The 19624-nt window shown below is 45.5% G+C and overlaps 1 protein-coding gene across 2 annotated transcripts in view; it reads right to left on the bottom strand.

The window, feature by feature from the left end:
* Nucleotides 1-19624, bottom strand: part of LOC138515681 (coagulation factor XI-like) — a 328669-nt gene that overhangs the window by 187316 nt on the left and 121729 nt on the right. For both annotated transcript variants that reach the window (XM_069630352.1, XM_069630353.1), the window contains one exon: nucleotides 11164-11323. In XM_069630352.1, the coding sequence (XP_069486453.1) occupies nucleotides 11164-11323 (160 nt within the window). The remainder of the gene's footprint in view (nucleotides 1-11163; nucleotides 11324-19624) is intronic.

The raw sequence follows: 19624 nt of genomic DNA, 5'->3' as shown, positions 1-19624 counted from the left end.
CTAGCATACTGTGATGCCATGATTGTTCTGAGTATGTAATGGCAGGTGTGCAGAGCCTGCTAGCATACTGTGATCTCATGATTGTTCTGAATATGGAATGGCAGGTGTGCAGAGCCTGCTAGCATACTGTGAGCTCATGAATGTTCTGAGCATGGAATGGCAGGTGTGCAGAGCCTGCTAACATACTGTGAGCTCATGAATGTTCTGAGCTTGGAATGGCAGGTGTGCAGAGCCTGCTAGCATACTGTGAGCTCATGATTGTTCTGAGCATGGAATGGCAGGTGTGCAGAGCCTGCTAGTATACTGTGAGCTCATGATTGTTCTGAATATGGAATGGCGGCGGTGTGGAGCCTGCTAGTATACTGTGATGTCATGATTGTTTTGAGCATGGAATGGCAGGTGTGTGGAGCCTGCTAGCATACTGTGATGCCATGATTGTTCTGAGTATGGAATGGCAGGTGTGCAGAGCCTGCTAGCATACTGTGATCTCATGATTGTCCTGAATATGGAATGGCAGGTGTGCAGAGCCTGCTAGCATACTGTGATCCCATGATTGTTCTGAATATGGAATGACAGGTGTGCAGAGCCTGCTAGCATACTGTGAGCTCATGAATGTTCTGAGCATGGAATGGCAGGTGTGCAGAGCCTGCTAGCATACTGTGAGCTCATGAATGTTCTGAGCATGGAATGGTGGGTGTGCAGAGCCTGCTCGCACACTGTGAGCTCATGATTGTTCTCAGTATGGAATGGCGGGTGTGCAGGGCCTGCTAGCATACTGTGAGCTTATGATTGTTCTGAGTATGGAATGGCAGGTGTGCAGAGCCTGCTAACATACTGTGAGCTCATGAATGTTCTGAGCATGGAATGGCAGGTGTGCAGAGCCTGCTAGTATACTGTGAGCTCATGATTGTTCTGAATATGGAATGGCAGCGGTGTGGAGCCTGCTAGTATACAGTGATGTCATTATTGTTTTGAGCATGGAATGGCAGGTGTGTGGAGCCTGCTAGCATACTGTGATGCCATGATTGTTCTAAGTATGGAATGGCAGGTGTGCAGAGCCTGCTAGCATACTGTGATCTCATGATTGTTCTGAATATGGAATGGCAGGTGTGCAGAGCCTGCTAGCATACTGTGAGCTCATGAATGTTCTGAGCATGGAATGGCAGGTGTGCAGAGCCTGCTAGCATACTGTGAGCTCATGAATGTTCTGAGCATGGAATGGCGGGTGTGCAGAGCCTGCTAGCATACTGTGAGCTCATGATTGTTCTCAGTATGGAATGGCAGGTGTGCAGGGCCTGCTAGCATACTGTGAGCTTATGATTGTTCTGAGTATGGAATGGCAGGTGTGCAGAGCCTGCTAACATACTGTGAGGTCATGAATGTTCTGAGCATGGAATGGCAGGTGTGCAGAGCCTGCTAGCATACTGTGAGCTCATGATTGTTCTGAGCATGAAATGGCAGGTGTGCAGAGCCTGCTAGTATACTGTGTGCTCATGATTGTTCTGAATATGGAATGGCGGCGGTGTGGAGCCTGCTAGTATACTGTGATGTCATGATTGTTTTGAGCATGGAATGGCAGGTGTGTGGAGCCTGCTAGTATACTGTGATGCCATGATTGTTCTCAGTATGGCATGGTGGTGTGCGGTCCTGCTAGAATACTGTGATGTCATGAATGTTCTGACTATGGAATGGCAGGTGTGCATAGCCTGCTAGCCTACTGTGATGTCATGATTGGTCTGAGTATGGAATGACGGCTGTGTGGAGCCTGATAGCATATTGTGATCTCATGATTGTTCTCAGTATGGCATGGCGGTGTGCGGTCCTGCTAGCATACTGTGATGTCATGAATGTTCTGAACATGGAATGGCGGGAGTGTGGAGCCTGTTAGCATACTGTGATCTCATGAATGTTCTGAGTATGGAATGGCGGGTGTGCGTAGCCTGCTAGCCTACTGTGATGTCATGATTGGTCTGAGTATGGAATGGCGGGAGTGTGGAGCCTGATAGCATTTTGTGATCTCATGATTGTTCTCAGTATGGCATGGCGGTGTGCGGTCCTGCTAGCATACTGTGATGTCATGAATGTTCTGAACATGGAATGGCGGGTATGCAGGGCGTTCTAGCATACAGTGATCTCATGATTGTTCTGAGCATGGAATGGCGGGTGTGCAGAGCCTGCTAGCATACTGTGATGCCATGATTGTCCTGAGTATGGAATGCAGGTGTGTGGAGCCTGTTAGCATAAAGTGATCTCATGATTGTTCTGAGCATGGAATGGTGGGTGTGTGGAGCCTACTAGCATACTGTGAGCTCATGAATGTTCTGAGCATGGAGTGGCGGGTGTGCGGGGCCTGCTAGCACACTGTGATGCCATGATTGTTCTGAGTATGGAATGGCAGGTGTGCAGAGCCTGCTAGCATACTGTGATCTCATGATTGTTCTGAATATGGAATGGCAGGTGTGCAGAGCCTGCTAGCATACTGTGAGCTCATGAATGTTCTGAGCATGGAATGGCAGGTGTGCAGAGCCTGCTAGCATACTGTGAGCTCATGAATGTTCTGAGCATGGAATGGTGGGTGTGGAGAGCCTGCTAGCATACTGTGAGCTCATGATTGTTCTCAGTATGGAATGGCGGGTGTGCAGGGCCTGCTAGCATACTGTGAGTTCATGGTTGTTCTCAGTAGGGAATGGCAGGTGTGCAGAGCCTGCTAGCATACTGTGAGCTTATGATTGTTCTGAGTATGGAATGGCAGGTGTGCAGAGCCTGCTAACATACTGTGAGCTCATGAATGTTCTGAGCATGGAATGGCAGGTGTGCAGAGCCTGCTAGCATACTGTGAGCTCATGATTGTTCTGAGCATGGAATGGCAGGTATGCAGAGCCTGCTAGTATACTGTGATGTCATGATTGTTTTGAGCATGGAATGGCAGGTGTGTGGAGCTTGCTAGTATACTGTGATGCCATGATTGTTCTCAGTATGGCATGGTGGTGTGCGGTCCTGCTAGCATACTGTGATGTCATGAATGTTCTGAGCATGGAATGGCAGGTGTGCAGAGCCTGCTAGCATATTGTGAGCTCATGATTGTTCTGAGCATGGAATGGCAGGTGTGCAGAGCCTGCTAGTATACTGTGAGCTCATGATTGTTCTGAATATGGAATGGTGGCGGTGTGGAGCCTGCTAGTATACTGTGATGTCATGATTGTTTTGAGCATGGAATGGCAGGTGTGTGGAGCCTGCTAGTATACTGTGATGCCATGATTGTTCTCAGTATGGCATGGTGGTGTGCGGTCCTGCTAGCATACTGTGATGTCATGAATGTTCTGAGTATGGAATGGCGGGTGTGCGTAGCCTGCTAGCCTACTGTGATGTCATGATTGGTCTGAGTATGGAATGACGGCTGTGTGGAGCCTGATAGCATATTGTGATCTCATGATTGTTCTCAGTATGGCATGGCGGTGTGCGGTCCTGCTAGCATACTGTGATGTCATGAATGTTCTTAACATGGAATGGTGGGTGTGCAGGGCGTTCTAGCATACAGTGATCTCATGATTGTTCTGAGAATGGAATGGCAGGTGTGCAGAGCCTACTAGCATACTGTGAGCTCATGATTGTTCTGAGCATGGAGTGGCGGGTGTGCGCGGCCTGCTAGCATACTGTGATGCCATGATTGTTCTGAGTATGGAATGGCATGTGTGCAGAGCCTGCTAGCATACTGTGATCTCATTATTGTTCTGAGCATGGAATGGCGGGTGTGCAGGGCCTGCTAGCATACTGTGATCTCATGATTGTTCTGAGCATGGAATGGCAGGCGTGCAGAGCCTGCTAGCATACTGTGAGCTCATGATTGTTCTGAGCATGGAATGGCAGGTGTGCAGAGCCTGCTAGCATACTGTGAGCTCTTAATTGTTCTGAATATGGAATGACAGGTGTGCAGAGCCTGCTAGCATACTGTGAGCTCATGAATGTTCTGAGCATGGAATGGCAGGTGTGCAGAGCCTGCTAGCATACTGTGAGCTCATGAATGTTCTGAGCATGGAATGGTGGGTGTGTAGAGCCTGCTAGCATACTGTGAGCTCATGATTGTTCTCAGTATGGAATGGCGAGTGTGCAGGGCCTGCTAGCATACTGTGAGCTCATGATTGTTCTGAGCATGGAATGGCAGGTGTGCAGAGCCTGCTAGTATACTGTGAGCTCACGATTGTTCTGAATATGGAATGGCGGCGGTGTGGAGCCTGCTAGTATACTGTGATGTCATGATTGTTTTGAGCATGGAATGGCAGGTGTGTGGAGCCTGCTAGCATACTGTGATGCCATGATTGTTCTGAGTATGGAATGGCAGGTGTGCAAAGCCTGCTAGTATACTGTGATCTCATGATTGTTCTGAATATGGAATGGCAGGTGTGCAGAGCCTGCTAGCATACTGTGGTCTCATGAATGTTCTGAGCATGGAATGGCAGGTGTGCAGAGCCTGCTAGCATACTGTGATCTCATGATTGTTCTGAGCATGGAATGGTGGGTGTGCAGTGCCTGCTAGCATAATGTGAGCTCATGATTGTTCTGAGCATGGAATGGCAGGTGTGCAGAGCCTGCTAGTATACTGTGAGCTCATGATTGTTCTAAATATGGAATGGCGGCGGTGTGGAGCCTGCTAGTATACTGTGATGTCATGATTGTTCTGGGTATGGAATGGCGGTTGTGTGGATCCTGCTAGCATACAGTGATGTCATGATTGTTCTCAGTATGGCATGGCGGTGTGCGGTCCTGCTAGCATACTGTGATGTCATGAATGTTCTGAACATGGAATGGCGGGTGTGCAGGGCGTTCTAGCATACTGTGATCTCATGATTGTTCTGAGCATGGAATGGCAGGCGTGCAGAGCCTGCTAGCATACTGTGAGCTCATTATTGTTCTGAGCATGGAATGGCAGGTGTGCAGAGCCTGCTAGCATACTGTGAGCTCTTGATTGTTCTGAATATGGAATGGCAGGTGTGCAGAGCCTGCTAGCATACTGTGAGCTCATGAATGTTCTGAATATGGAATGGCAGGTGTGCAGAGCCTGCTAGCATACTGTGAGCTCATGAATGTTCTGAGCATGGAATGGCAGGTGTGCAGAGCCTGCTAGCATACTGTGAGCTCATGAATGTTCTGAGCATGGAATGGTGGGTGTGCAGAGCCTGCTAGCATACTGTGAGCTCATGATTGTTCTCAGTATGGAATGGCGGGTGTGCAGGGCCTGCTAGCATACTGTGAGCTCATGATTGTTCTGAGCATGGAATGGCAGGTGTGCAGAGCCTGCTAGTATACTGTGAGCTCATGATTTTTCTGAATATGGAATGGCGGCGGTGTGGAGCCTGCTAGTATACTGTGATGTCATGATTGTTTTGAGCATGGAATGGCAGGTGTGTGGAGCCTGCTAGCATACTGTGATGCCATGATTGTTCTGAGTATGGAATGGCAGGTGTGCAGAGCCTGCTAGCATACTGTGATCTCATGATTGTTCTGAATATGGAATGGCAGGTGTGCAGAGCCTGCTAGCATACTGTGAGCTCATGAATGTTCTGAGCATGGAATGGCAGGTGTGCAGAGCCTGCTAGCATACTGTGATCTCATGATTGTTCTGAGCATGGAATGGCGGGTGTGCAGGGCCTGCTAGCATACTGTGATCTCATGGTTGTTCTCAGTAGGGAATGGCAGGTGTGCAGAGCCTGCTAGCATACTGTGAGTTTATGATTGTTCTGAGTATGGAATGGCAGGTGTGCAGAGCCTGCTAACATACTGTGAGCTCATGAATGTTCTGAGCATGGAATGGCAGGTGTACAAAGCCTGCTAGCATACTGTGAGCTCATGATTGTTCTGAGCATGGAATGGCAGGTGTGCAGAGCCTGCTAGTATACTGTGAGCTCATGATTGTTCTGAATATGGAATGGCGGCGGTGTGGAGCCTGCTAGTATACTGTGATGTCATGATTGTTCTGGGCATGGAATGGCGGTTGCGTGGATCCTGCTAGCATACAGTGATGTCATGATAGTCCTGAGCATGGGATGGTGGGTGTGCAGGGCTTGCTAGCATACTGTGATGTCATGATTGTTCTGAGCATGGAATGGCGGGTGTGCGGTGCCTGCTAGCATACTGGGATGTCATGATTGTTCTGAGCATGGAATGGCAGGCGTGCAGAGCCTGCTAGCATACTGTGAGCTCATGATTGTTCTGAGCATGGAATGGCAGGTGTGCAGAGCCTGCTAGCATACTGTGAGCTCTTAATTGTTCTGAATATGGAATGACAGGTGTGCAGAGCCTGCTAGCATACTGTGAGCTCATGAATGTTCTGAGCATGGAATGGCAGGTGTGCAGAGCCTGCTAGCATACTGTGAGCTCATGAATGTTCTGAGCATGGAATGGTGGGTGTGTAGAGCCTGCTAGCATACTGTGAGCTCATGATTGTTCTCAGTATGGAATGGCGGGTGTGCAGGGCCTGCTAGCATACTGTGAGCTCATGATTGTTCTGAGCATGGAATGGCAGGTGTGCAGAGCCTGCTAGTATACTGTGAGCTCACGATTGTTCTGAATATGGAATGGCGGCGGTGTGGAGCCTGCTAGTATACTGTGATGTCATGATTGTTTTGAGCATGGAATGGCAGGTGTGTGGAGCCTGCTAGCATACTGTGATGCCATGATTGTTCTGAGTATGGAATGGCAGGTGTGCAAAGCCTGCTAGCATACTGTGATCTCATGATTGTTCTGAATATGGAATGGCAGGTGTGCAGAGCCTGCTAGCATACTGTGGTCTCATGAATGTTCTGAGCATGGAATGGCAGGTGTGCAGAGCCTGCTAGCATACTGTGATCTCATGATTGTTCTGAGCATGGAATGGTGGGTGTGCAGTGCCTGCTAGCATAATGTGAGCTCATGATTGTTCTGAGCATGGAATGGCAGGTGTGCAGAGCCTGCTAGTATACTGTGAGCTCATGATTGTTCTAAATATGGAATGGCGGCGGTGTGGAGCCTGCTAGTATACTGTGATGTCATGATTGTTCTGGGTATGGAATGGCGGTTGTGTGGATCCTGCTAGCATACAGTGATGTCATGATTGTTCTCAGTATGGCATGGCGGTGTGCGGTCCTGCTAGCATACTGTGATGTCATGAATGTTCTGAACATGGAATGGCGGGTGTGCAGGGCGTTCTAGCATACTGTGATCTCATGATTGTTCTGAGCATGGAATGGCAGGCGTGCAGAGCCTGCTAGCATACTGTGAGCTCATGATTGTTCTGAGCATGGAATGGCAGGTGTGCAGAGCCTGCTAGCATACTGTGAGCTCTTGATTGTTCTGAATATGGAATGGCAGGTGTGCAGAGCCTGCTAGCATACTGTGAGCTCATGAATGTTCTGAATATGGAATGGCAGGTGTGCAGAGCCTGCTAGCATACTGTGAGCTCATGAATGTTCTGAGCATGGAATGGCAGGTGTGCAGAGCCTGCTAGCATACTGTGAGCTCATGAATGTTCTGAGCATGGAATGGTGGGTGTGCAGAGCCTGCTAGCATACTGTGAGCTCATGATTGTTCTCAGTATGGAATGGCGGGTGTGCAGGGCCTGCTAGCATACTGTGAGCTCATGATTGTTCTGAGCATGGAATGGCAGGTGTGCAGAGCCTGCTAGTATACTGTGAGCTCATGATGTTTCTGAATATGGAATGGCGGCGGTGTGGAGCCTGCTAGTATACTGTGATGTCATGATTGTTTTGAGCATGGAATGGCAGGTGTGTGGAGCCTGCTAGCATACTGTGATGCCATGATTGTTCTGAGTATGGAATGGCAGGTGTGCAGAGCCTGCTAGCATACTGTGATCTCATGATTGTTCTGAATATGGAATGGCAGGTGTGCAGAGCCTGCTAGCATACTGTGAGCTCATGAATGTTCTGAGCATGGAATGGCAGGTGTGCAGAGCCTGCTAGCATACTGTGATCTCATGATTGTTCTGAGCATGGAATGGCGGGTGTGCAGGGCCTGCTAGCATACTGTGATCTCATGGTTGTTCTCAGTAGGGAATGGCAGGTGTGCAGAGCCTGCTAGCATACTGTGAGTTTATGATTGTTCTGAGTATGGAATGGCAGGTGTGCAGAGCCTGCTAACATACTGTGAGCTCATGAATGTTCTGAGCATGGAATGGCAGGTGTACAAAGCCTGCTAGCATACTGTGAGCTCATGATTGTTCTGAGCATGGAATGGCAGGTGTGCAGAGCCTGCTAGTATACTGTGAGCTCATGATTGTTCTGAATATGGAATGGCGGCGGTGTGGAGCCTGCTAGTATACTGTGATGTCATGATTGTTCTGGGCATGGAATGGCGGTTGCGTGGATCCTGCTAGCATACAGTGATGTCATGATAGTCCTGAGCATGGGATGGTGGGTGTGCAGGGCTTGCTAGCATACTGTGATGTCATGATTGTTCTGAGCATGGAATGGCGGGTGTGCGGTGCCTGCTAGCATACTGGGATGTCATGATTGTTCTGAGTATGGAATGGCGGCTGAGCAGAGCCTGCTAGGATAATTTGATATCTTGAATGTTCTGAGCATGGAATGGCAGGTGTGCGGGGCCTGCTAGCATACTGTGATCTCATGATTGTTCTGAGTATGCAATGGCGGGTGTGTAGAGCATGTTAGCATACTGTGATGTCATAAATGTTCTGATCATGGACTGGCAGGTGCGAGGAGCCTGCTAGCATATTGTGATCTTTTGATTGTTCTGAGTATGGAATGGCGGGAGTGTGGAGCCTGCTAGCATACTGTGAGCTCATGATTATTCTCAGTATGGAATGGCGAGTGTTCAGGGCCTGCTAGCATACTGTGATCTCATGATTGTTCTGAATATGGAATGGCAGGTGTGCAGAGCCTGCTAGCATACTGTGAGCTTATGATTGTTCTGAGTATGGAATGGCAGGTGTGCAGAGCCTGCTAACATACTGTGAGCTCATGAATGTTCTGAGCATGGAATGGCAGGTGTGCAGAGCCTGCTAGCATACTGTGAGCTCATGATTGTTCTGAGCATGGAATGGCAGGTGTGCAGAGCCTGCTAGTATACTGTGAGCTCATGATTGTTCTGAATATGGAATGGTGGCGGTGTGGAGCCTGCTAGTATACTGTGAGCTCATGATTGTTCTGAATATGGAATGGTGGCGGTGTGGAGCCTGCTAGTATACTGTGATGTCATGATTGTTCTGGGCATGGAATGGCGGTTGTGTGGATCCTGCTAGCATACAGTGATGTCATGATAGTTCTGAGCATGGGATGGTGGGTGTGCAGGGCCTGCTAGCATACTGTGATGTCATGATTGTTCTGAGCATGGAATGGCGGGTGTGCGGTGCCTGCTAGCATACTGGGATGTCATGATTGTTCTGCGCATGGAATGGCGGGTGTGCGGTGCCTGCTAGCATACTGTGATCTCATGATTGTTCTGAGTATGGAATGGCGGCTGAGCAGAGCCTGCTAGGATAATGTGATATCTTGAATGTTCTGAGCATGGAATGGCAGGTGTGCGGGGCCTGCAAGCATACTGTGATCTCATGATTGTTCTGAGTATGCAATGGCGGGTGTGTAGAGCATGTTAGCATACTTTGATGTCAAAAATGTTCTGATCATGGACTGTCAGGTGCGAGGAGCCTGCTAGCATATTGTGATCTTTTGATTGTTCTGAGTATGGAATGGCGGGAGTGTGGAGCCTGCTAGCATACTGTGATGCCATGATTGTTCTCAGTATGGAATGGCGGGTGTGCAGGGCCTGCTAGGATAATGTGATATCTTGAATGTTCTGAGCATGGGATGGTGGGTGTGCAGGGCCTGCTAGCATACTGTGATGTCATGATTGTTATGAGCATGGAATGGCGGGTGTGCGGTGCCTGCTAGCATACTGGGATGTCATGATTGTTCTGTGCATGGAATGGCGGGTGTGCGGTGCCTGCTAGCATACTGGGATGTCATGATTGTTCTGAGTATGGAATGGCAGGTATGCTGGGCCTGCTAGCATACTGTGATCTCATGATTGTTCTGAGTATGGAATGGCGGCTGAGCAGAGCCTGCTAGGATAATGTGATATCTTGAATGTTCTGAGCATGGAATGGCAGGTGTGCGGGGCCTGCAAGCATACTGTGATCTCATGATTGTTCTGAGTATGCAATGGCGGGTGCGTAGAGCATGTTAGCATACTGTGATGTCATAAATGTTTTGATCATGGACTGGCAGGTGCGAGGAGCCTGCTAGCATATTGTGATCTTTTGATTGTTCTGAGTATGGAATGGCGGGAGTGTGGAGCCTGCTAGTATACTGTGATCTCATGATTGTTCTGAGCATGGAGTGGCGGGTGTGCGGGGCCTGCTAGCATACTGTGAGCTTATGATTGTTCTCAGTATGGAATGGCGGGTGTGCAGGGCCTGCTAGCATACTGTGATGCCATAAATGTTCTGAACATGCAATGGAGGGTGTGTGGGACCTGCTGAGTGTTCCAGAAGTGACGTTTGAAGAGAAGCTGCAGATGGAAAGGGTACCAGGTCTTTTGTGTAACCCCAACTTCTCGTTGTTGCAACTGCTCATCTATAAATGGTTGCCAGTTTGGGGTGGTAGACACTCTAAAAAGGTCACCCTGTCCAACTGATCAACCACTTAGTGTAGCAATTGGAGGAGTGGAGCTTCAGGAATGACCATCCTGATAGAAAAAGAAATGGGAGGGTATTTGGGGATGAGTATTAGGTAGGAAATGCAAGCAGTTGCTTATGTCAACCATTTGGCTTCCAGCGATGTGCAGAAGCTCATACGATATAATAGCGGGTCAGCAGTTTAGGGTCGAGCAGTTTGGGTTCAGCAAAAGACTCACTAGCCACTTGGTGGCCCAGCAAAAGGCATACATCCATGGAGAGGGTGTGCTGGTGGAGGTGCCTTCCTAGAGTATGTCTTGTGCTACTGCTGGTACCTGTTACTTACAACTAAGGAAACTAAGAAGATTAATTTTCCTTCCTCGAGGATCCTGTCTCTTCTTCCAAGAAGGAGTTCCCCAATGTATTGGGGCAATCTTGTTGCACCCATCAGAGAGAGGCCCAGTTCCATCACTCCCCCCACCAGCCCCCGCTTAATTCCCTTCTTGTAAATGTGGCATTCTCGAGACATGGATACTCACTGAAGGTCTGACTGTGGAAACTTTTCAGTCACAAATGACCAGTAGATGCAGAGGGCATCCTTGCTGCATTCATCTTGGCAATGGCTCCATTTCTTGACCTCTAGCTTCCTCTGGTCGTTCCCCGGGAAGTCTATGTCTTGGTACACCTCATGGCTGCAGGCTGCGACACAGGGAAAGAGTGCACTTAGGAAGGGTGAGAGGCTGGGAGGGATGGCTTGCACTGGCACACAGACTCAATGACCTTTGGCTATGTCAGCTCGTATCATGCAGACAAACAAAACATTACCCCAACACACTTCCCTTGTCATCCTATTCACATCATAAGATTTTCCTCATCCCACACAGTCACCAACAACACGGAACAATAACCTCCAAATGCGGGCGGGTTACTGCCCAAAAGACGACACAAGGCACCAGCTGAGCGCCGGTGCACGCGACCTCCGCTGGTGAAATACTGCTTGCCCCACTATCCATTCTGCAACTCTCACCAGAAGCAGTCACATAGCTAGGGGTGCTGGTGGGCCTGCGCCCTGTAAGCAAGAGCACCGCAAGAGCACCGCAAGAGCACCGCCCCCCTCTCCCCCTATATATTTCCAAGCGCTTTTTCGAAATTATTTTTTACTTAAAAATGACACCGAAAAAACTCCTGTCGGCAAAACAATGCAACACCCTGTTGAACGTTCAAGGTCACCAGTGAGCAAAATTACGAAAGTAATTGTGCTAAATCTGCATAAGCTTCTGATGGTATATATATATATATATATATATATATATATATATATATATATATATATATATATATATATATATATATATATATATATATATATATATATAGCTTTTTAATGTTGGTCATTTTTGGAGCAAAATAAATACATATTTATTACAAAAGATACAGGCACTACTATGTATATATTTTAAAGCTCACATCCAATACAATATCTTTGTAAATACATTAACATATAGCCGCCGCAATTTTGAAAGTGAAACTGGCAGCCAAAATAGCAGCCAATTTCTGCACACAATACAAATGCAAGCAAAGAGTGCCACGGGGGTGGTTCTGGGTGGAAATGGGTGGAAAAACACCTAGATTTCACTAACTAAGGGGCGTTAAATGGTTGGAAAAAAATGACCAAAGAACACCTACAGACCATGTATCCATCCTCATATGTCGTCTCCATTTGAAAGCATTACAGAGCCTCATTCTCATCTCCACTTTTTGAGCTCTTATTTAAATGACAATAGTTGTGGCTCAAAGCTAGCACTTTGAACACCACCTAATAGCCAAAACTAATCATCAAAGGAGACTGTGTGGTTGTCACATTTTCCGACCCTGGCCTGGTGGACAGAATCTTAAACTCTAATTTGGCTTCTCACAAAATGACCATATTGCCTCTGTCTTATTTTGTATTTACATCCGTCACAGCCAAGGAGCCACACGGATTAGCCCTGATCTCCCAGGCCATGTCTTCCCGCTGCTATTCCAAAATAGTCCTTGACCTCCCATCAGAAGGGATAAGAAATACGAGGAATCCCATGAGGGAGATAGCACCCCTACACTGAGATATGAATGAAATGGCACCCCTACACTGATATATGAAGGCGATAGCACCCCTACACTGAGATATGAAGGTGATAGCACCCCTACACTGAGATATGAAAGTGATAGCACCCCTACACTGAGATAGCACCCCTACGCTGTGATATGAAGGAGATAGCACCCCTACCATCAGATATGAAAGTGATAGCACCCCTACACTGAGATATGAATGAAATGGCACCCCTACACTGATATATGAAGGCGATAGCACCCCTACACTGAGATATGAAGGTGATAGCACCCCTACACTGAGATATGAAGGTGATAGCACCCCTACACTGAGATATGAAAGTGATAGCACCCCTACACTGAGATAGCACCCCTACGCTGTGATATGAAGGAGATAGCACCCCTACCATCAGATATGAAAGTGATAGCACCCCTACACTGAGATAGCACCCCTATGCTGTGATATGAAGGAGACAGTACCCCTACACTGAGATATGAAGAAGATAGAACCCCTACACTGAGATATGAAGGTGATAGCACCGCTGCACTGAGATAGCACCCCTACACTGAGCTATGAAGGAGATAGCACCCCTACTCTGAGATATGAAGGAGATAGCACCCCTACCATCAGATATGAAATAGATAGCACCCCTACACTGAGATATCAAGGAGATATGTAAGGATATTTAGCAAACAGCACAGAGTACAGCACTACTACACAGGTAGCAAACAGCACAGAGTACAGCACTACTGCACAGGTAGCAATTTTTTTTTGCAGCACCACCACAAGGGTGCGGTGCATTGCTATATGTGTTACCAGATTAACAAGGAAAGACAGGCCATTCAGTCAAAAACGATTTTAACATATAAGATGCAAATCTATTTTTACAGTTAAAAGCACACGTGCACATTCAAAAATGCACACTATTTTTCACCTGAAATGCCTATGGTGCGAGAGACACATTTGAAAATAACAACTAACATAACTTATAACTAACCTGACTAATGAAACATAATCCACTAATAAAAAATGTATCTCCACTGCAGAATTAGGCCTATTCTGAAAGTGAACTTTTAAACGCACATCCATTTTTTTTTTCTGTTCTCTCTGCTGCCCTGTCCATATAACTACAGGAAGCAAATGGGCTCGAAAGAACAGGAAATCAGTTGGTTACAAAGTATTACTATAAAAATGAGCCATTGTGTAGAGAAGGAGGAGATGGCGTGATTAATTCTGATTGGAGCAGCGTCATAGCAAGTATCATGCTAGAGGGAGTGATCAGGTTTTTGCTGGGGGGAGTTTGAGGAAGAAGAAAGGCAGTCAAGATTTGGCAGAGCTGGGAGGAAGACCTTTTCCTGGTTGGAGCATTCCTATCTGCAAAAGCTGAGAATTCCAGGCAATGACCCCGGTTTGAGAAGGAAAGGCGATCCTTTTTACTGGGGTTAATCTTCAAGGGAGCCACACTCAGAAAGAGAACAGCTAAAGAAAACTTCACTGAACAGATAAGGTAATTACATAAGTGTGGGAGCTAAGTGTGTACGAGACGAGAATGTTCAGTCAGAGTAGGAAAAGAGATTCCGGTGCCTTAATCACACGTTAATGTTGCAAATTATGTTCTGTTCTCTGCCAGTTTTTTTTTTCAGTGTATTTCAGACAATGCTGTTAATGTGCTGTTTTAGTTATTTCTGTAAAGAGTGAGATCGTGTTTAAATGCAACTTTTATAATACAGAAAAATATTTGAAAGCAGACGGGTGGTGTGTCTTCTATTTACCAATACAGTGCTGATGAGGGGAGATTTTTAAACAGTGCAATTGTCATTTTGCATGATCAGATTCAGTATGAACAGTTGTGAGTGATTGTAGCATAGCTCGTTGGAGGTACATGAGCCAACGCGAAGAGAGACTCTCTGGACATAGTTCCCTACCGTATTTAAGGTAGTGGAAATTACCACATATAGCTCTCTGTCGTAAATAAGTCAGTGAGATTGCCCATGGTGGCACACTAACACTAACACTGAAAATGTGGTATTCCTGAAATGTAGGACTGAGGTCGCTCTAGTGATTACACGAAAAATCTAAGCAAAGATAAGGGATTCTGGACATTCGGGGCCACCAATAAAACAAGGGAATAATGCTCACCAAAATACCACCAAATACGCATACCAACCACGCACACCAAATATGCATGTCTGGGTGCTGAAATAATGCATGTCCACTGTATTATTGTTGTACAGGGCCCAATCTGAATACGAGGAGTGATTATTGCTAAGTTATTTTTCGGCGGTAATAAAATACCGTCAGGCCCCAAATCTCCACAAAATACCCTACATATTTATGGTGCGTTGCAGGCCGGGAAAGTGATCATAGAGTACCTACTGGGCGTGGCAAGCGTGTCTCACACTGCCATTTGCACATTAAAGGGAACCCATTTTATAATAGCAGTGTGCCACTAAAAACGAATTTCAGAATGTCACAAAGGGAAACCACATTCTCAGACCTAGTGCAATATTTAGAGGCAAAGTTGTTTGCACATGGGAATTGGTCGTCGAATAGCACGTTAGAATGGAGTAACCGCATTCAGGGTGAGGTGCAGAAAGAAAAATTAGACAATATTTTTGCAGAAGGCAGCATAATTCAGGTCTGCCTTACAAGATTATTGAATGCAGCTGATAAAAGTGCAGAGAAAAACTGTTTAATACGGCTATGCGGCAAAATATGGTTTATTTTAAACAAGTCCCTGCGAATGCAAGAGAATGATACTCAGCTAATTAACAGGTTAAAGACTGAAGTAGAGGGGGCAAGTAAAAATCAGGAAATGTTGAGAGCAGAATTGGATGTATGCCAAAAAGACATGCAATTAAAATGCAGAGACTTTGATACTCAGTTGTCCAAAAGCAAGAAACAATTTGAAGATAGTGAGCAAGAATTGGCACACTTAAAAGCCTTAGTGGACCACATTAGACAGGATAAAGATGAGGTTGTTTCAGAGATGCAGATTTTACAAAAAGAACATTGTGAAAAAGAAGGTGATCTCCAGAGTGCAGAACAAGAAATGATTAAAATGATTCAAGAAAGAGACAAGAGAAATAAAGAGTTCAATGAATGCCAAATGCAAATGTGCGACATGCAGGAGGTGATTAATAAAATGAGTGATGAAAATAATTATTTGCAAAATGAAGCAACCAGACTCCTTAAAAAGTGTAAGGACTTAGAACAGCAAATGTGCATTCCCAGGACCCAGGAGAGGCGGCAGGGTACCACATTCAATGGAGTGGAGGTGAATTCTAACTCTGCCCAAAGAGCTAGTGCTCCAGTGACTGGGCCGGTGACTGAACTTGGTTGCAGCGCCCTTGGGGGATTTGATACTCCCATTGGGGGCAGCCACCAATCTCATACACCTGAAAACAGGATTGAATCACAAAATAGCGCAATTCCATGCATTGCAACAAGTAGCCCCATAAAAATAATGAAATCCATTAAAGCCCTGATCAAACCATTTTAAAAAGGGAGGTGAATGCTGCATTGAGGATCACTTAGAAGAGGTCCATGACATTTTTAAAGCACTCCAGATACCTAAGGAACAGTACAGACAATATTTTCATTTAACTTTAGATGCCCCGACGGCCAGCATCATAAGGGGATTAAATGAACAGCAGAATATGACATGGTTGGAGTTTGAAAAAGAAATTAGGCGTCATTTTTCTCCTTTTCAGTCATTGCAGGAGGCAAAGAAAGTCGCTTACACAATTACTGCTGGACCTAATACATCCCCTCGCCAATTTTTACAAGACTTAAAAAGAGCATTTTCTCGCTTTGATGTATCTTTTGACTCAAATTCCAAAGAGTTTAAAACTGCATACTTCTATGGGCTACAGAAAGACATCATATCCCAATTGGTCCGTGAATTTGACCGTGACAAGTCCCTTGAATGGATTGTACATCAAAGCACAAAACTATATGAGGTACTCTATTGTCAGGGTAGAGAAAGTGATAAAATGAAAGATACTAGACCTAAATCTAAAGAACCCTCAGCCACAGTAATGGAAATCAGGTCAGCCAAAATGTCCCTTGAGTCTGCTCAAAGCCAAGGTAAAAATAATGTGACACCTGAACAAAGGAGTAATCAACAAAGATCGCCATTTCCTGTACCAATGTTCCAATCACATGATCCTAGTAATAGAGAGAGCTACATCAGCCCTAGGCATTTAGGGGACAGACCCCGGGTAGGATACCGGCCTGATATGGCAGGTATGAACAATAACCAGAGACAAAATCAAGATCAAAGAAATGATGGTCCCTACCAGTCATTGGGGACACAGAGCAGATTTGATCCCAGCACCATGATATATGGTAATCAGGATAGGCCCCGATATATGGATCGATTTACTGATAATGGAAATCAACATAGGGGCCAGTACCCACAATCTGAGAGACAGGACATGAGGCAAAACGTGAACTACAGTCCACGCCAGTACAATGATTCCCCACCAGGGGACTATAATCAAAGGATGGGTGCAACCCGCTCCCCTCCACAAATGAATCAAGAGTTCAGAAACCATCCCAACCGACATCAATCACCTGAGAGGTATCAGAATAGATCCAATCAGGGGGAAAACAACCAATATCGACCTAGGCCACAGAAAGAGGATCCTAGAGAGATGGAAAGGTTCCAGTGCCTTGAGGCCCAAGTGAAAATGTTAGCTGAGCAAATAGGAAAGCTCTATACAGCGCAAAAACAACCTTCCAAAGAGGGGGCTGATGGCCATAGCAATGACCGGGGGGCTTCCGAAAAGTGACTAAGTACTCATGATAACTGCAGTGCCAAAATGACAGATTGCTCTGATATAATTTTGCATAACGACTCTGAGATGCCTAATGGATTAAAAATGAAAGTACCAGTAAATGAAATTGTGACAGAAAGTGCAAATACTTCTAAAAAAGAGGTACGGTTTAACTTAGAGCTAAATAAAACAGTAAAGATTTGCACAAATGAAAAAGAAACATTAGGAATTCCAAAAGAACAAAGGGACAGATTTAAGAAAAATGATTCATGCATGGGGAATACCAGTGAACAGGGAGTAAGTGGGGATGCTATAGCTCCTTCCCTGGGCAAGCAAAACAATGACCAAACACAGACAGAAAAAGGAAATACTCACAAGGAGGGTACAAGTCAATCACCTGAAGAATTCTTTGAGCCACATATTTTTGAAGAGGCTGAAAGGGCTGGTATCACACTAAATGATCACAAATGCACAGAATTAAAAAATGACAAATTGCTGAATGATGTTGTTACACATGTTCAGTTGGAGGATTGTAATGTGGTCTCTGATGTTACCCAGATGGATGGGCGAACAGTGGCCACACTCCAAAAAACCTCTGATCATGGAGAAATGAATAAAACCTCTCGCGCAGAAATGGGTAAAGAGGAGGGAAAAATGTCTTTCCATTTACCAATGTGCTTAGCCAAAAGTGAAAAAGACCTGAGAAAGGTGAGCCCTGAAATCAGTAAGAATTCACATTTCTTATGTGTATTAGAGGAAGTTGAGGACAGATATTATGCACCCATCACTGTAGAAGAAAAATTCCACACCTTTGCTATGATTGACACTGGCGCACAGGCCACAATTATGTCCAAGGAGCTGGTAAAGAGTATCAATGAAGGGAGACCTCCACAGAGTCAGATCACAGTGAAGGAAAATCAAGGCCCAGTGCATAACTTTAATGGGGAGGAGGTGCCCATCATAGGTGTAACTGAGGTTGACATAAAAATAGGAAAGCACAGAATGAAACAAGGTATTGATCACATCTATTTGTGAAATTCCATTTCTGATGGGGACAGATTGCCTGAAAAGATTGTCTCCTCTCATAGATGGGGTGAATGGAGTGCTGTGGTCCTTAACCAAAAAACCATTGAGGTCTAAGAAACTAAAATCACAAAACAGCAATATAAATGAATGTCACACCGTTGCCAAAACAAATGATGCTGTGGAGGTATATCTCCAGAATAGCTGCATACCTAGTGTCACTGTCATATTAATGTGTCAAGACAAAATGCAGAGCGACAATGAAACACTACCTGTACAAATATACTTGGACCCAAGGAAAGATTGGCAGACTGCCATAGATGAGCACACATTATGTTTTTATCTAAAAGAGAAAACATGCAAACAGAATATTGCTCCTAAAACAGATTCAGAAAAACACATTACCACTCTGGCAGAAATACACATGGAAGATGAGCAACCATGGGTTCATGTTGGTATAAATGATTATTTTAAAACAATAAAAGCCACTTTAGCGCTTGAACATGAAAGGAGTTTCATTAATGAGAAATTGTTGCAAAAAATAATGGAAAGGGAAGAAATCCCGAGATTTAGGATTAAAAACCAATATGTTTCTGGCTTGGACAGTCCAGACTTTGAAAACCGAATTGCAGGCAGATGCATGCTTAAAATTAGCATTGGGCAGAAAACAATTTACCATAATGTATGGATAGTGAGTGGAGCACAAAATGAATTTTACATGGGAAATGACATCATGCACAGAATGTGTATGGTGTTAGATTTCCTTAATCAAAAAATATGGTCACGCCTAGGTGGTCCGGCACCTGAGTTTGAAGACAAAAGAAGGGCTTATCATTGTGCACAACTGGTTCCTTATGCAATCGAATTACAAATGAGGAAAGATACTATTATTCCTGCATTTACAAAACAGTTTGCAATAACACTGAAATGCAAAAATGGACAGCAGATGAAAGGCTCTGATGCATTTGTATGCCTGAATGAATCCATAAAACAGCAAGGCCTGGATTGTGAATACATTCCATTGGTAGACATTGGTGAGGGATCTGTAAAAATCATGGTAAATAATAAAGGTTGTCAGGATATTCATTTAGAGGAAAACTCCCCATT

This window comes from Ambystoma mexicanum, chromosome 6q (genome assembly GCF_040938575.1).
Source record: "Ambystoma mexicanum isolate Mex_15411 chromosome 6q, UKY_AmexF1_1, whole genome shotgun sequence".
In the NCBI taxonomy this organism is placed as follows: Eukaryota; Metazoa; Chordata; class Amphibia; order Caudata; family Ambystomatidae; genus Ambystoma; species Ambystoma mexicanum.
This window is presented reverse-complemented; position numbering and strand designations above follow the sequence as displayed.